The following is a 16,524-nucleotide window of genomic DNA, read 5'->3' as shown; positions in this document are numbered from 1 at the left end:
TTTTAATTATGTTGGCTCAGCCTACCCATGAGCAATGAATATTTTTATAATTGTTTATTTTTGTGAAGTGTTTATAATTGTTTCCATGTAGTCCCAGGGTTTGTCTTGGCAAGGAGACTCCCAAGTATTATTATTATATAGTGTCTATAGTTATTTTTAATGGAATTCCTCTTTTTTAATCTCTTTCAGCTAGGGTTTTTGTTTCGTTTTGCTTTGTTTTCATAAAATATAAAAATACAGAAGATTTATTTCATATCTTGCAACTTTACTAAAGTTGTTGATTGTTTCAAATAGTTTTTTTAGCTGGTACACTAGGGTTAAGTATACTATGATAATGTATACAAAGAGTAATAGTTTCATTTCCTCATTGCCTATTCTTATTCCTTCAATAGCTTTTTCTGTCTTGTTATAGGTAGTATTTCTAGCACAATATTGAATAATAGTGATGATTTGGAAATTCTTGCTTCACCCTCGATCTCACTGAAAAGGCTCTTAGCTTATTCTCAATACAGATAATACTTAAATTTATATATATATATATATATATATATATGTATATATACTTAATCATTTTAAGAAAGGCTTCATTAATTCTTATATTTTTCAAATTTTTAATAGAAATGGGTGTTGTATTTTAAATGCTTTTTCTGAATCTAGTGGTACATTCATGGGGTTTTTTTGCTTTTGTTATCTATATGATTGTGTTATTTTTAAAGATATTCTTGTATTTCTTTTATATTCTTGGTTTTGTTAACATAAAAATGCATAATATGGTTTAGTTATTTTTATTTATTTCTTCTGGTTTTGTTGGGATTTCATCTTGCTCATTTATTTTTATCTGATTTTTTATTTCCTTTTTAAATCAAATTAGCCAAGGGTTTTCAATTTTATCCATTTCAAATAACTAGCTTTAAGTTTTATTTGTTATCTCTAAATTTTTTGCTTCTAATGTATCCTTTTACTTTATAATTTTTAGGGGGTTTTTTGGTTTTCTAATGTTTTTAATGTATATCCCCTTCATTAATCCTCTCTTTTTCTATTTTGTTAATATATATTGTAGGGATATGATTTTTCCTCTGAGGACTGCTTTAGCTGCATCCCAGAAATTTTGGTATGTTCTTTCATCATTATAATTTTCTTTTATATAGTTATAATTACATCTATGATTTTTCCTTAATTCACTCATTATTTAGAATTTCATCATTAAATGTACATTTGAGTCTATGTCTTTTGTTTATGGTTCCCAAACAACAGATTATTTTTATTGTGTAATAGTCTGTAAAGAATTTGTTGATTATTTCTGCCTTTTTAGATTTGTTTGAATATCTTTGTGCTTAGTACATTGTGAATTTTTATTGTTTAGAAGTATGTATATACTTTTGCATATACATATTAGAAGATACCATAGGATCTTCAACTCTAGCTTCACCAGCAATTTATTAATTTCCATATTTTCCCTTTTGTCTATCTTTCTATTAGATTTATTCAAAACTAAGAGAAGGATATATAAGGCTCCTATCATCATTTTCCTGCTGCTTATGTCTTCTTGAATCTCAAATACTATTTCCTTTATGAATGTGAAAGCTAAAGGACTTAGAGTTTATAGATTTATTATTGATATTAATTTATTGTCTATGGTTCTTTTCAGTATAATGTAGTTTCTTTGTTCTCTATTTTTTAATATTGATTTTGCTTTGTCAGACAGAATTATTGTACCTTCCATTTGTTGTATTTGCTTCATGCACAATAAATTTTTTTCCAAATCTTGCTTTATTTTGTTTATATTTTTGTTTTTAAATTTTTTCTTGTTGGGTTTTGTTTTCTTAACCAGTCTGTCACTTTTTTCCATTTTATTGAATTGTTTAATCCATTCACATTTAAAGTTATGAGATTTAGGTTTATATTTTCCTCCACTTCTATTATTAGTTTTTAAACTTGTAATTGTTCTTTCTTCTACTATAAAAACAGTACTATGTTCCTTCAGTTTCTTTATCTTAATCTTTTTTTAAATGATCTCAATCCCATTGACTCTCTTTCCCTCACCCTTAATCCTCTCCTCTTGTTTGTTACCCCCTTTACCTTAGGGTTTTGTTATTAGTTCTTTCTTCTCTCCTATTTTGATCTGATTATATAATTATCACCTCTCCTTTTTTCTTTCAGTTAGCCTCCCCATCAGTGAGTCTATTCATTAATTTTTCAATTTCATTTTTGTGCCTCTTTTCAAAAGGAATTTCTCTGTTACTTTCTTCATTATCCTTTCTCTCTTGCTCCTACAGACCCTCAATTTTTTCTCCTATAAGCTCTATGGCATCTATAATTATCTACTCTCTATGCATTCTTTATGCAATCACAATTTCCAAGGTATTCATTCTAGATAGTTTCTGCCGTTGCCTAGTGGAACTTGCCCCATGTATTTCACTTTTCCACTGGGACTCACTCTGAGAACAAAACTGATTAGTTCAAGTGTCAGGTTGAAGACCTGGTAGGGTTCCTCTCCCACTATTTCCTTGATTAGGCAGCCCACCATTAATCTATACCTTCCCCTAGTTAATTTTTTCCCCATTTGCCTCAACAACCTCCCCCCCCCCCAGTCCAGGCCTTTCTTTCTCTCTTATACAAATGTCAAATGCCCCTAGAATTTCCAGCTTCCCTCTCCCAGGATAGAATGATTGACTCTTTCAATCACCAAATTTCCCAAACCATATCCAGTACCAAGTTCCCATGTCCTTTCACAGAAGATCTCTCTTCACCCATAGAAACATTCAGTAGTTGAACTTTGTTCCATCAAGAAAGCAAGTCCTTCTTCCTCTCCCTCTCTACTCCTAACCCATTCCCCAACAAAGCTTTTTTCTTAATAAGATAACAAAGCTCACCTTCCTCACAAGGCTGGTCCTTAATTAGACCTGTGCACATCATATACTTCCCTCTTTTCCCTCCCCATCTCCTTCTTTCTTTAAATCATCTCTTTTTATAATGTACTCTCACAAAAAATTACATTAATTCAACATGCACAGGGTATAACTAGATTCATAATGGCATAAGTCTACATCTTCACTGTTATATTTACCTGACTTCCACCCTCACTCCTATGTCTTTGTGCACACTTGAAAGAAGTCTCTTATTGGTCTCTCTGTTCTCATTCTGTTATTATTCTGCTACTGTCCTTGGTTGTTACATTTATTCACTCTTCCTACATTTTGGATGAAAAGGTTCTTTGTTCTATTGTCCTCTTTTGGGAGTCCTTTGATCCTTAAATTGTCTTTACACATCCTGCTTTTAAGGTTAATATATTTTATTTACATAGTGAATATAGTTTCTTTTAATGTTTTTGGAGGGATTTTTTTGTTTCCTCTTCTAGATTAACCTTCACTTCTGTATAATTCCATTTCTGACCTATTTTTCTCTCTTTTTTTTTGTTTGATATGGCATCACAGATCCCAGTTTCTTCTATTCTGCCCATTATTTTTATTGTGTAGGTCATTAATTTTGCACTCATAATTAAAATTTTTCTTATGAACCACTCAGGAGCAACATGTGATTCCATGTTCTCAAATTCCACAGGGTTCTCTGTCTCATCAAGTGTTGAATTTTTTTTCAGTATCTAAGATGCTTGAACTTGTTTACTAGGTCTAAAGGCCATATTTCTTTCTGCTATAAATGGTTTTCTTGTTGATCTAGCTGCTTATATTCAAGGACTTTGAGATTTCTTCTTCTTTGCTGATTTCATTCTTTCCCCTCCTTGATTTAACCTCTTGCTCATTTCCTTGGGGAATTTGGGGCTAAATCTCAAAAGCATTTCAGTTTCCTCCCATGCTGGGTAATTCAGGGCACACCAGCCTAGGTCTCTGCCTCAGGTGTTTTTTGGTATACCAAAGTGGACCCAGCTGAATGGTGAGTACTTTCCCTCAGGCTATATGGAATGCTGCAGTCTCACATTTTGTGTCTTGTCCCACTTCCTTTGTTACTCAATCCTCTGAACTGAAAGTGCCAGTTCAGAGAGTAGCTATGCTGCTGTCATGGGAGTGATTTGTACAGTTTGGGTTTCTGAGGATCTGGGAAAATATGATGGGATGGAGGAAGGGAAGGAATCTGGTATTGAGTTCTATTTTGAGTCCAACCACATGTCCTACACTTTTCCTTCTTTTCCTGTTTCTCCTTCAGTGAGTGATCTTTTGCTGCATAGAAAGATATTAACTGACCCCTGAAGCCTTGGCTCTTGTTCAACCATTTCAATAGTGTCTGATTCTTTGTAACTCCATTTGCAATTTTCTTGGAACCGATACTGAAATGTTTTGCTGTTTCCTTCTCTAGCTCATTTTACAGATTAGGAAACTGAGGCAAATAGGGTTAAGTGACTTGTACCAGCTCACACACCAGCTAGTAAGTGTGATCTGAAGCTGAATTTGAACTCAGTCCTTCCCTTCTCCAGGCACGGTGCTCTATCCAATGGACCACCTACTTGCCCTATATGACCCCAGTCAACTTCCATGGTCTGGAAGTGCTACAGATTCATGCTGGCTATCTGTCTTAGTCTGAACAGATTTCCCCAGCCTAGAGTCAGGATTGTCAAAACACTAAAAGGAGGGGGAAAAGAATTGATTGTGGTGAACAGGATTTGAGTCAGCTAGTGGAGTCCCACAGCTATTGAATGGAATATGGGGAGGGGAGGAGATAGGGACTAAGTGAGGTCAGTGTAAAAGCCAGTTCATGGGTTTATTGGTTTGTTTGTCTACCTTATTTTGGAATCCAAGTGTCCTAAATACTGGAGACAGCTGAAATTTCTTTGACTTTGGTATATAATTTTGGTTTTAGAGAGGTTTAAGAGGTTGAGGAGATCAAAGAAAATGTCTAGTCTTCCATCTTGTTTATCATTTCACAAACTCCCTTCATAGCCTTTTAGTTGAATTTTGAGACTTTGTAATTGAAAGTCATGGCACTGAATACATGAATTAGTTTAGGTTGAATTGTCAAATAATAAAAATAGCAATACTATCTAAATTAGTCTAATGGGAGAGAAAATTTTGTACATGCGAGTAACTGGATACAAACAAAATAATATAAATGATTAAGTGGAAATAATCTCAGAGAGAGGCACTAAGGTTAAGGAGTTGGAGGAACTTCTTAAGGAAGGGGTTTTGGCAGAGACACTAAGGAAGCTGGGGGAACCAGCAGGTTGAATAAATGGTGAAGAGAATTCCAGGTATAATGTACAGAGAATGAAAATTCATGAAGCCCTAAGAAAGAATATTGTATGCAAGGGATAACAGAAAGGTCATTGCCATTGGATCACAGAATAAGTAGGGGAGAAGTGAGATGTAATAAATTGGGAAAGACAGAAAGGGCATGATAATGAAGAATTATAAAAGTCAAAGAAAGGTCCTAGTTCTGGAATAAATGGAACCACTGAAGTTGATTGAATAGTGGAGTGACTTGCTCAGACCTGTACTTTAAGATCATTTTGACAGTTGAGTGGAGGGTGGACTAGGCTGGGGGAAGACTTGAAGAGATAAACCAGAAAGTCACTGCAATAGATAAGGCATGGGTGAAAAAGTCTTGCAGAAAGGTGTAAGGAGGGAGCACTGTCAAGAGAAGAGATAGGGTAATTATCTATACTAGAGATTCTATAAAGGTAGAAATGACAGCACTTGATCTCTGATTGCATATTGTGGGACAGCAAGAGAGAATGAGGAATCAAGAATGCAAGTTTATATGACTGGGAGAGTGATAGTAATAAGGAAGTTGGGGGGTTGAGGGCAAAGGTAATGAGTTCAGTTTTAAACATGTTGCATGTAAGATGACTGCAGAACATCCATTTCTGATAGTTGGAGATGTGAGACTGGAGAACAGGAGTGACATTAGGGTTGGACCAATCGATCTGAGAATCATCTGCATAGAAGTGAGCATTGAATCCATGGAAACTAATGAGATCATGAAGAGATTAACTAAATAGCAAATATAGAGAGGAAGAAGAGGAGGCCCAAGACAGAGCCTTGAAAAATATCCACATTTAGTAGCCATACCAGGATAAAGATCCAGCAAAAGAGTTTGAGAAGGAACAATCAAGCAGATAGGAAGAGAACCAGGAGAAATTACTGTCATTTTGGAGAAAAGAGAAAGGAGAAGAGGCTGTCAACAGGGTCAAAGGCTTCAATGACAGCAGAGGGGATGAGAACTAAAGACCATTGGTAAGTTTGAAGAAAGCAGCTTCAGCAAAATGATAAGTTTGGGAACCAAACTGCAGAAAATTAAAAAAGAGAGAAAAAGGAATGGAAGTCAAGACATCTTTTGTAATTGCCTCAATCATTAGTTTGTTTAAGAATACATCTACTCTATGGGGCAGTTAGGTGGCTCAGTGGATAGAGTACCTACCCTTGAGTCAGGAGGACTTGAGTTCAAATATGACCTCAGACACTTAATAATTGCCTAGCTGTGTGATCCTGGGCAAGTCATTTAACCCCATTGTCTTAAATTTAAAAAACAGAATACATCTATTCATAGTTGTGAAAGATATATTAACTGCATTTCTTCTAATTTTTTTAATGTTATGATCTTTAATATTGAAGCCATGTTATGGAGAATCCTCCATATTTAGAATGCATTATGAGAAATGATAAGATTGTCTAATTTCTGCCAGACTGTTATCCAAGTCTAAAATTTTCAGCAAATAGGGAGCTTTTTTCTAAAAAATTTATTTTTTTCTGGTTTATCAAATCCCTTGTTTGTTATTTTTCCTTGACAAGATAGAGTTCTATAATAGTTTTGATAACTGCTATTTTACTATAAAGTTTTATTATATAGTTTGAGGTTTAAATGTGATTTCTCCTTTATCTCTACCTTCTTTCAGTATTTCTCTTTCACAGATACTTTACCTTCAAATGCACTTTGTTTATTATTTTTTAAAGTTCTATAAAGTTGATAGTTTGATTGGTATAGTACTCAATATGATAGTGTTGTCATTTTTATTATATTGACTCATTCCAGACATAGGCACTGAATATTATTCTAGCTATTTAAGTTGTTCTTTATTTATAAAAGGAGTATTTGTGATTGAATAGATAAAAGTATTTCTGTTCTTTGCACATTTATCCTCAAATTTTTTATTCCTTTTATAAGTATTTGGAATGGAATTCCCATTTCAGTTATTGTGTCTTGTATTTTTTTTCTTGATCACATTCTTTCAATATGAATTTCCTTTGGAATCCTATGTATATTCTTTTCTGCATTTAAAAACATTCTTCTGAAAATGACTAACATTTCCTCTCAGTTCCAAACATGGTTGATGATATAAAAAATTTCTTATCTGTAGTTTCTGAGTTGTTTTATTCTCATTACAAATTATGCAGAGATATCCGACTATTGTTTAACAAGTTAAAGAATTATATACAATAATAAGTTCCCTTTAGATTCCTAAATGTCAATATTCCTATTAGGATTGAGTTCAATAAACAAGCAACTTTGAAATCATCCTAAACTCAATAAAATAGACTTTAAAGCCCTGTTTTAAATCATATTCTTATGATAAATAGGAGAAAGGGCAGAAAGGGCAATCAGTGATCCCTGAACTACACAAAAAATTTCCAAGCTTCACAGAATTAAACATCATGACAACTGAATGGAGGACCTGAATATGAAATTTCTTCACAGATTTCATGTGTAAATGAAAAATTTTCCAAACATAATAAATTTCTCTAGCTTCTGATTCCAAACTCTTAGAAATTTAGAGGTATAGCTATGAACTATGAACTCAAATTTCATTAGTATCTTTTTCATAATAAAATCATTTGAATGCAGATAAGCTAGATAATTTTGATTGCATAAAATTAAATAGCTTTTACACAAACAAAATTAATGTCAAATTAATTAAAAGAGAATCTATCAAGTGGGAAAACTATTTGCTTGATGCAATACCTCTAATCTAGTGTAACACTAGTTATAGCCAATCTTTATTTTTTGATTGTTGATTTTATTTTTAAAAACTAGAAAAAAGTCATTTGGAGTCATAAGTGGTATATAAAATAAATTACCAATCTGGATTGCATTATAAATAATGAGGTGTGTTTATAAAATAATTAAACTTATGCTATTTACTGTAAGTTGTTTACAAAAACATTCCAAAGAAAGGCTTGAAAAATATTTTGAGTAATGGTATACTAAAATATGATATACATATTATAATCCCAGCACTACTATTTTGAGAATAATATTCACTTGGATATATGCTATAGTGCAATTTTTAAAAACTCTCTTTACAATTATGCTTCTATGGCATAACTTAGTATAAGCAAAATTAAGTCTAACCTACAATTCCTTAACTTTGCCTATTCATCTCTCATATATTTTAAAATAACATCTCCTGGTTAACTGCTCCTCTGTGGAAGAACCCATTAAACAGAAGCTTTTATTTTAATGAGATGTCATTACTTTCAGATAAAGCTTGTGTCATGCTGCCTAAAGATCTCATTTCATTTTAATATTCTTTGGGACTTTGGTCCTCCTCATAAAGGATATCTTCCTCAGATGACCAAAGGCCTTAGGTTTGGAGAATTAGAGACAGAAGTGTAAATGTAATTGAGGATAGAATGTAGAATATGAGGAAAAAAAGAAGTTGGAGCAATGCAGCTTTGTTGCAGAATAGATATAGTACTGAACCTGGAATTAGGAAGACCTGAGTTCAGATTCATCTCAGGCACATATTATTGTAAACAGTCCCTTCATCTCTGATTGCCTCAGTTTCATTTTCTGTGAAATGACTGTAATAATAGCACCTCTCAGGATTGCTATGTAGTAAGCTTTGTATGAATGTTAGCTATAATAAAAATTATTATTAACACTATTATTACCATCCATATTCATCATTAGAATTTATATAAATGGATGTTTTAGATAATGATTCAAAACTGGCAATAGAATCATGCACAGGATTGTTAACTCATGGGTAAGTGAGGGTTAGGGATAAATTGGATAGTAGTGATTGATTCTGAAGTCTTAGCATCATGAGTCTATATGGGAATAGAAGTCAAATCCACTATGCCCTTGTAAGGACATGTTCAGTTTCTAGAAATCCTTTAGAAGGCCTTTCAGTTATGACCATTACTAAAATGATCTGTTTCAAGCTTCTAGAAGAAGACTTATTATTTCTCTTTGTTGACAGTGGAAGGATTGAAAGTAGTGGAGATTGAAAAATGCAAGAGTGACATCAAAAAGATGAGGGAAGAGATGGCTGCAAGAAACAACAGGTAACTGACATTAGCTTAATATTTGGGCCAAAATGTCTGCTGATCGGAGACTTCTTTGTTAAGACTGAAGGAATGTATCTATTTGAGTTTTCTCTTTTTTTGTATATAAATATTTTATTTTTCCAACTATATACAATGGTAGTTTTTGTCAATCATTTTTTTGCAAGGTTTTGAGTTCTACAATTTTTCTTCCTCCCTCTCATCTCTCCCCCCTTCCCAACAGAAAGCAATCCTATATCAGCTCTACATTCACAACCATGGTAAACATAGATCGAAATTGAAAGTGTTGTAAGAGGAGAATCAGATCCAAAAGTAAGAAAAATAAATTGGAGATAACAAAATCATATAAACAACTTTTAAAAATTGAAAATAAACAATATTTGGTCTTCATTTAACTCCTTCTGTGGATATGGATGGCATTTTCCATCACAAGTCCTTTAAAATTGTCTTTGATTATTGTATTGCTGAAATGAAGAAGTCCATCATGGCTGATCATCACCCCATGTTGTTGATAGTGTGTATAATGTTCTTCTGGTTCTGCTCATTTCACTCAGTATCAATTCATGCAAGTCTTTACAGGTTTTTCTGAAATACTGACCCTCAAGATTTTTTGTAGAACAATAGAGTTCTATCACATTCATATACCACAATTTGTTCAGTCATTCCTCAATTGATGGGTATCCCCTCAATTTCCAGTTCTTTGCCTCTACAAAAAAAAGAACTGCTATGAATATTTTTGTTCATGTGGGAGTTTCCCCATTTTTTATTATCTCTTTGGCATACAGACCCAGTAAGGGTATTGCTGGATCAAAGGGTATGCATAGTTTTATTGCCCTTTGTGCATAATTCCAAATTGCTCTCCAGAAAGGTTGAATCAGTTTACAACTCTATGTTTGCTTTTTGTAAGGTTAAGCAGGGTTAGCTAAGTGGTGAAGTGCTTGGAGCATCAGGCCTAAAATCAGGAAGAGTCATCTTCCTGAGTTCAAATCTGGACTCATATAAATTTTATGTACAATTAGCAATACAAAGTTTTCCCTGATTTTGCAAAATGCAAAAGCAAGTAATTTTGTAAAGGAATAACATACAGAAGATAATTAAGAGATAAAGCTGAATATCCAGAGTATGTCTCATATAGAATCTATAAGAATTTTTAATACTTTAGTTTGGAAGAAGATGAGGATGATGATTTTAATGTATTTAACACTTTGTACCTACAATGTGTTCTTTATACCTTAATCTTAGGAAAATCATAGACTATCAGAGTTATCTCATCCAAACCCTAACTGAAGAATTAATTCTTCCCTTTTTTGCAGAAAAGTGATCACTAACATATTCTGTAACATGACTTTTCTGTGCTTTGTATTTGTGCAAAATTCCTACTTAAACTGATAATGCCCATCAATCCTTGGCATTTTATGTAATTGGAATAACTGGAAATTAAAATACATAAATTTGTATGCCAGAAAAATAATGGGACTGATATCTTAGTTTTTATTCATTTCTTAATAAAATTATCCTAGAAATTCCCTCAAATTTATAGTCCTTTGAACATAGAAATAATAAAGAATACTGATAATCCTTAATGATTTGTATATATATATATTATCTATACTATTATTCAGACTTGTTATGTGATATATGCTTAGAAACTGCACATAGATTTTCCTATGCATCTAGGCAAAATAAAATTAGTAAGCTAAATCTGTGATAAAATATGCATAAGTATATATAAATACATATTCTGAATATTTACATGCATATATAGATACTATATATATATAGTTTATATATATGTTACTGTCATATATGTGTGTGTTCCTAAATTTAAAAAAAGATTACTGCATTATTCAATCTTTCGGGTTAACTACATTTATTAGAAAATGTAAATACTAAAGAGAAAGAAAAAAAAATTGGCCTAAATCACAGCCTAAGAATTATAAAGTATCTCTGATGCTTTGCAGTGCATCAAACCCAAACAGGAATTCCTTCTATAATTGAGCTGAAAGTGGTTATCCAAATTTTATTTGAAGATATCAGTGAAGAGAACTTAACTACTCCTGAAAATTTGCGGTAACTAATTATTAGAAAGTTTCAATATCAAACCTAAAATCTCTCTCTCTGAAACTTCTAAACATTGCCCAAACTTCTTCAGTATGTGGGTGAACAAAATAAATCTTTTTTACTTTTCCACATAACAGACTTTCAATTAAGGCAGTTTTCAAGTCTCCCATAAATTTCTTTTTTTTCTGAAGTAAACAATCTCTGTTCCTTCAAATAATCTTCCTATAGACAGATATTAAGATCCCTTCCCTTCCTATTGCTCACTTTTGAATACTTTCCAGATTATCAAAGTACTTAAAATGTAGCACTCAGAATTGAATGAACAGAACAAAGCATTCCAGATTTAATATAACTGGGTCAGAATGAGGTCCCTAATCCTAGACACTATGCTTCTTTGAACGTTGTCCAAATTTGCATTAAATTTTTATTTGGCTGATACATCACACTATTGTCTCCTACTGTGCTTTCAGTTTTTTTAAATTCCTAGATCTTTTTCAGAAAAACAACTAACAACAATCTCATGATTCTCTTCCAATCTTTCTGGCTGTTCCTTCTCATCCAGATCACATAGGCTAACTTTAGGTGTCCCTCGAAGTTCTGTCCCAGACCTTCTCTTCTCCCCTATGCTAATTTTTCTTGGTGATCGCATCAGCTCTTATGAATTCATTTATCATCTTTATGCTAATGATTCTCAACTATATCTATCCAAACCTAACTTCTCTGCTGACATCCAGTCTTACATCTTCACCTACATATTAGACATCTTGAACTGGACATCCTGAAGACATTTCAAACCAGTCTGTCCAAACCTGAACTCATCTTTCCCTCTGAACTCTGCCCCTTTCAAATTACTCTATTAATGTAGAGGGCACTACTATATTTCCAGTCCTCTAGGATCACAACTTAGATGCATCCTCACATATTCAATTTGTTGCCAAGGTTTTGCAACATCTTTCAGATATGCCCCTTTCTCTTCTCCAAGACTGGCACCATTCTGATCACCCCATGCTTGTTCTATCAAAATAACCTACTTGTGGGTCTGTCTGCTACAAATCTCACCCCACCCCAATCATTTCATTCAGCTGCCAAAAAGATTTTCCTAAAGCACAAGCCTATGTCACTTTTAATCTTCTAATGTTTGGTTATCTTTAGCAGAGATTTTCCCACTCCCTACTACATCATTATAGCTAGTAAGCTCCCATCCCCAATGATTCTTCTAGCTATGTGACAATCTGCTCACATCCCTGACCCTGTTCCTCATGCTCTTCCCAAGTCCTGGTCCTGTTCTTCTCTTTCCATGTACTATTGTAGCTCTGTTCATTATTCCCTTCTATTGTGAGCTCTAGAATTCCTTTGTCAAAATAAACCAACTTCCCTTAATTATAAACCTCTTCCTCATGTATTCCCTTTAACTACTTGTACTCTCAGGAGACCTGACTTGCTAAGACAACCCTGCTTCTCTCTGTGCTACTCTCCTCCCACTGTAACTTTCACATTCAGCTTTTGTTGCCAACTTTCAGAAACCCTCTTTCTTTGAAGAGAGTAATCCTTTTAGGACAGGATCCCTATAGGATTGAATACAATCTGGACTATATATAGGTGTAGTTAGACCCCTTAATGAGACTCTCTCTCTCTCTCTCTCTCTCTCTCTCTCTCTCTTCCTACCCCACCCCCGTTTATATACATTGGTCATTTTATATTTTACTCATCTTTATTATATATTACTCCCCCTTCTATATTCTGGAATCTAGAACTGGCTTTCCCTTTGTTCTTTACCCATTGGATTCTCTCTCCTTTCTTAGATTCTTTTGCATTGGTTGCCTCTTATGCTTAGAATGAACCTCTCCTGAAAAGCACACACTCCTTCAAGACTAAACATAAACACCAACTTCTCCATGAAGCCTTCAGTAATCACCTCAACTTTTGATGATTCTTCTCTTTCTTCTGTACTGAAGTTCAGCCCCTCTTTCATGTTTTCTTTTCAGCCTCATTTTTCAGTTTTCCCTTTCTCTTCTCCTATTGCTGCCAGTTCTTTTTGGCTCAGTCCATTAAGTCTTGGGTGAGGTATATATACTGTTTGCCAATAGTTGCTACTCATCTCTGAAAGTCCTCACTACTTCCTTTCAGTCTTTTTCTTACAGTCTGTGTACACTCCTTTTGTTTATGTTATTGTAATTCAAGACTATCTTCTGTTTAAAAGACTGCAAAAGTTCTAAAGTACTCTCAGAGCTGAGAAGGCAAGAGCAGCCCTTTAATCCACAAGTCCCATTTCCAAACCTTAATACACATATAAATATATTGTCTCCACCAATAGAATGTAATGAGAGCAGGAAGAGTTTCATTTCTGTCTTTGTATCTGAAATCACTTGTGATATATACTTACCAAATAACACTTGGGTAAGTCACTTGATTTTCTAGCATCACGGACAACTAAGGGAATTTTCTCTGTATCAATGAAACCACAGGTTCTCTCCTTTGTCACACAGGAGACAATAAATATTTGCTTATTGATTAATTGAACATGAATGGATTATAACTAAAATTAAATTTAATATTGATAAAAGTCAAACTCTTACACAAGTTAAAAAAATAAATTATACAGGTATAGGATGGGGAAACTGTCAGTTATCAGTCAATAGTCATTTGCTAAACACTTGCTATATGCTGGATGTTGTGCTAAGGACTAGGAATACAAAGAAAGGCAAGAGTTCCTGCCCTCGAGGGGTTCACAATCTAATGGGGGAGACAACATGCAAACAACAGAGGGGAAAATACTAGAATCAAATAGAAGGTGGAATTTTAGCTGATACTTGAAAAAGATAGGGAAACCGAGAAACACAGATGAGGCAAGAAAGCATTCTGGTCATATGGGACAACCAGAGAAATTCTCTGGAGCAGAGAGATGGAGTATCTAATTGATGAAATACCATGGAGGCCAGTGGAACAGATGATGGGGAGGGAGGGGTAAGAATACTGGAGCAGGAGGGATATAAAGGGATTTGAATAGGTTTTAAAATTTGTTCCTGGAGGCAATCAGGAGCACTATAGGGGTAGAGGGAGTGGGAAAAGCTCTGCTAAAGATAGCCAATCATTAGAAGATTAAAAGTTTATAGCACCAGGGGCTCTGTCTCAGGGTCTTGGCAGCAAGATTGAATACACCCTTAGAGAAGCAAGTCAGAACAGAGAGTACATAGATGGTGGAGACAAAGGCTGGAGGAAAAAAGCTCAGCGCTCTTCTTCATGCAAGCCCAGCATTGTCAGCAGGTCCCCCTGTGATAGACTTAGAGAGTCTTTCATGAAGCCAAGTACAACCGCCAGATCTTTCTAGTCTTAGTTTCAGGTCACTTTTATCACAATTCCAGTCTTCTTTTCTACTCCCATGCTAACACTTATCTCATTTCACCTCACTTTATACCTCTTTTGAATTTATTTTATTTTATTGATCATCAGCAAGGTGGTACAGTGGTTATTTATCACTGTGCCTGGGGTCTAGAAGATTTAAGATTCAACCTTAATCACAAATTGTGTGACCCTGCATAAGTCACTTAATCTCTGTTTCCTCATTTTATACTACTACCCCTCAGGATTTTGTAAAGTGTTTACCACGCTGCCCAAGTGCTATTTAATATTAGCTATTATTATTATCTAGTCAGTTTAGATATTTTTGGATACTGACTGAATTGCTTTATTAAGATATTGTTCCCAAAATGTGATGAATTAATTTGTAAACAATTAATACCTCAATATTCACAATATTAAATGTCCCTCTCATTTTTCTATTATCTGTAAATTTGATAAACACATAATTTTCCCCATATAAAAGCACAGGGGTCAAACACAAACCCCTGAGACAGACTACCACAGACTTTCTTACAAGTTGACATCAAACCATTGTTATCTATTCTCTTTTGGGACCTAACTGTTCAACTATTCCTTAATATAACTGAATCTAGATTATATCTTTCCATCTCTTACTCAAGAATAGCATGAGAGACTATGTCAAATGCTTAGATGAAATCTAGATAAATTATATGAATCTCAATCCTCAATTCTTTTTTTCTTTCTTTTTTTAATTTATTTTTTATTCTCATTTGTACAAATTTTTTTACATTAATAAAATATTCTTGTTTACAAGTAAACAAAATACCCCTCCTCCCCTATGAATATAGATAGACTTGCTTGGGCAAAAAAAAGTAAAGGGGAGAGAAAAAAATTAAAATTTAAAAAAAAATAGTAATAATTGTAGGTATGGCCAGGTGGCGCAATGGACAAAGCACCAGCCCTGGAGCCACGAGCACCCGAGCCCACATCCAGCCCCGTAAACCCCAGCCGTGTGACATGCAAGCCACCCGATCCCCACTGCCCTGCAAAAACCAAAAAAGAAGAAAAAAAAAAGACCCAAAATAAAATAAAATAGTAATGATAGTAGGGGTGGCTGGGTGGCAGACAGAGCATTGGCCCTTGAGCCAGGAACACCTGGGTCCAAATCCAGACACCCAAAGATCACCCTGCTATGTGGCCCCAGGCAGGCCATCCAGCCCCACTTGCCCTGCACCCTCCCCCAAATAATAATAATAAAAAATGTGCTTGAGTCTTTGTTCCAACCCCAACAACTCTGTCATGGGTGGATCTCATTCTTTATGATAAGTCCATCACAAAAGTTACTTCCATATTTTTCCACCCTTGCCATTGCTGATCGCAACTCCCTCCTTTCTTATTTCTCCACTACCATGTACTCTATTTTCTCTCTCCTTTCACTCTGACTCTGCTGTAGGGTCATTGACTGGCTCAGCAGACAGATCCCTGGTCCTGGGGCCAAGAAGCCCTGAGCCCCCATACCACCCCTTAGGCCCAGAATCCACCTGGCCCTATGGTCCTGGGCAGGCCTTCCAATCCCAGCCCCTTGCATGAAGTAAGAAAGAAAATGTGTTATATCTGGCCACTCTCCCACCATGGTCCATCCTCTCCTCCTTTATTCACATCCCCACCCCTTCCCCCTGCTCCCCCCTCCTTCTTACTCCAGATGTCTATACCCCATTGAGTATATATGCTGTTTCCTCTCCTAGCCATCTCTGATGAGAGCAAAGGTTCCCTCATTCCCCCTTGCCTCCCCCATTCCATATCATTGCAATAGCTCATTGTAATTAAAAAAAATCTTATGTGAAATATCTTGGACTATTCCCCCTCTCCTTTTTCTTTCTCCCATTCCATTTCCCTTTTTTTCTAA

The 16,524-nt window shown here is 34.7% G+C and overlaps 1 protein-coding gene across 3 annotated transcripts in view; it reads left to right on the top strand.

Moving 5' to 3' along the window:
* The window catches only part of PDE9A (phosphodiesterase 9A), a 187,956-nt gene that overhangs the window by 111,694 nt on the left and 59,738 nt on the right, over nt 1-16,524 (top strand). For all 3 annotated transcript variants that reach the window (XM_074213911.1, XM_074213912.1, XM_074213913.1), the window contains one exon: nt 9,152-9,236. In XM_074213911.1, the coding sequence (XP_074070012.1) occupies nt 9,152-9,236 (85 nt within the window). The remainder of the gene's footprint in view (nt 1-9,151; nt 9,237-16,524) is intronic.

The sequence above is a fragment of the Macrotis lagotis genome, chromosome 1 (assembly GCF_037893015.1).
Source record: "Macrotis lagotis isolate mMagLag1 chromosome 1, bilby.v1.9.chrom.fasta, whole genome shotgun sequence".
In the NCBI taxonomy this organism is placed as follows: Eukaryota; Metazoa; Chordata; class Mammalia; order Peramelemorphia; family Peramelidae; genus Macrotis; species Macrotis lagotis.
The sequence above is the reverse complement of the archived record's forward strand: the minus strand, read 5'-3'. Positions and strand labels throughout refer to the sequence as shown.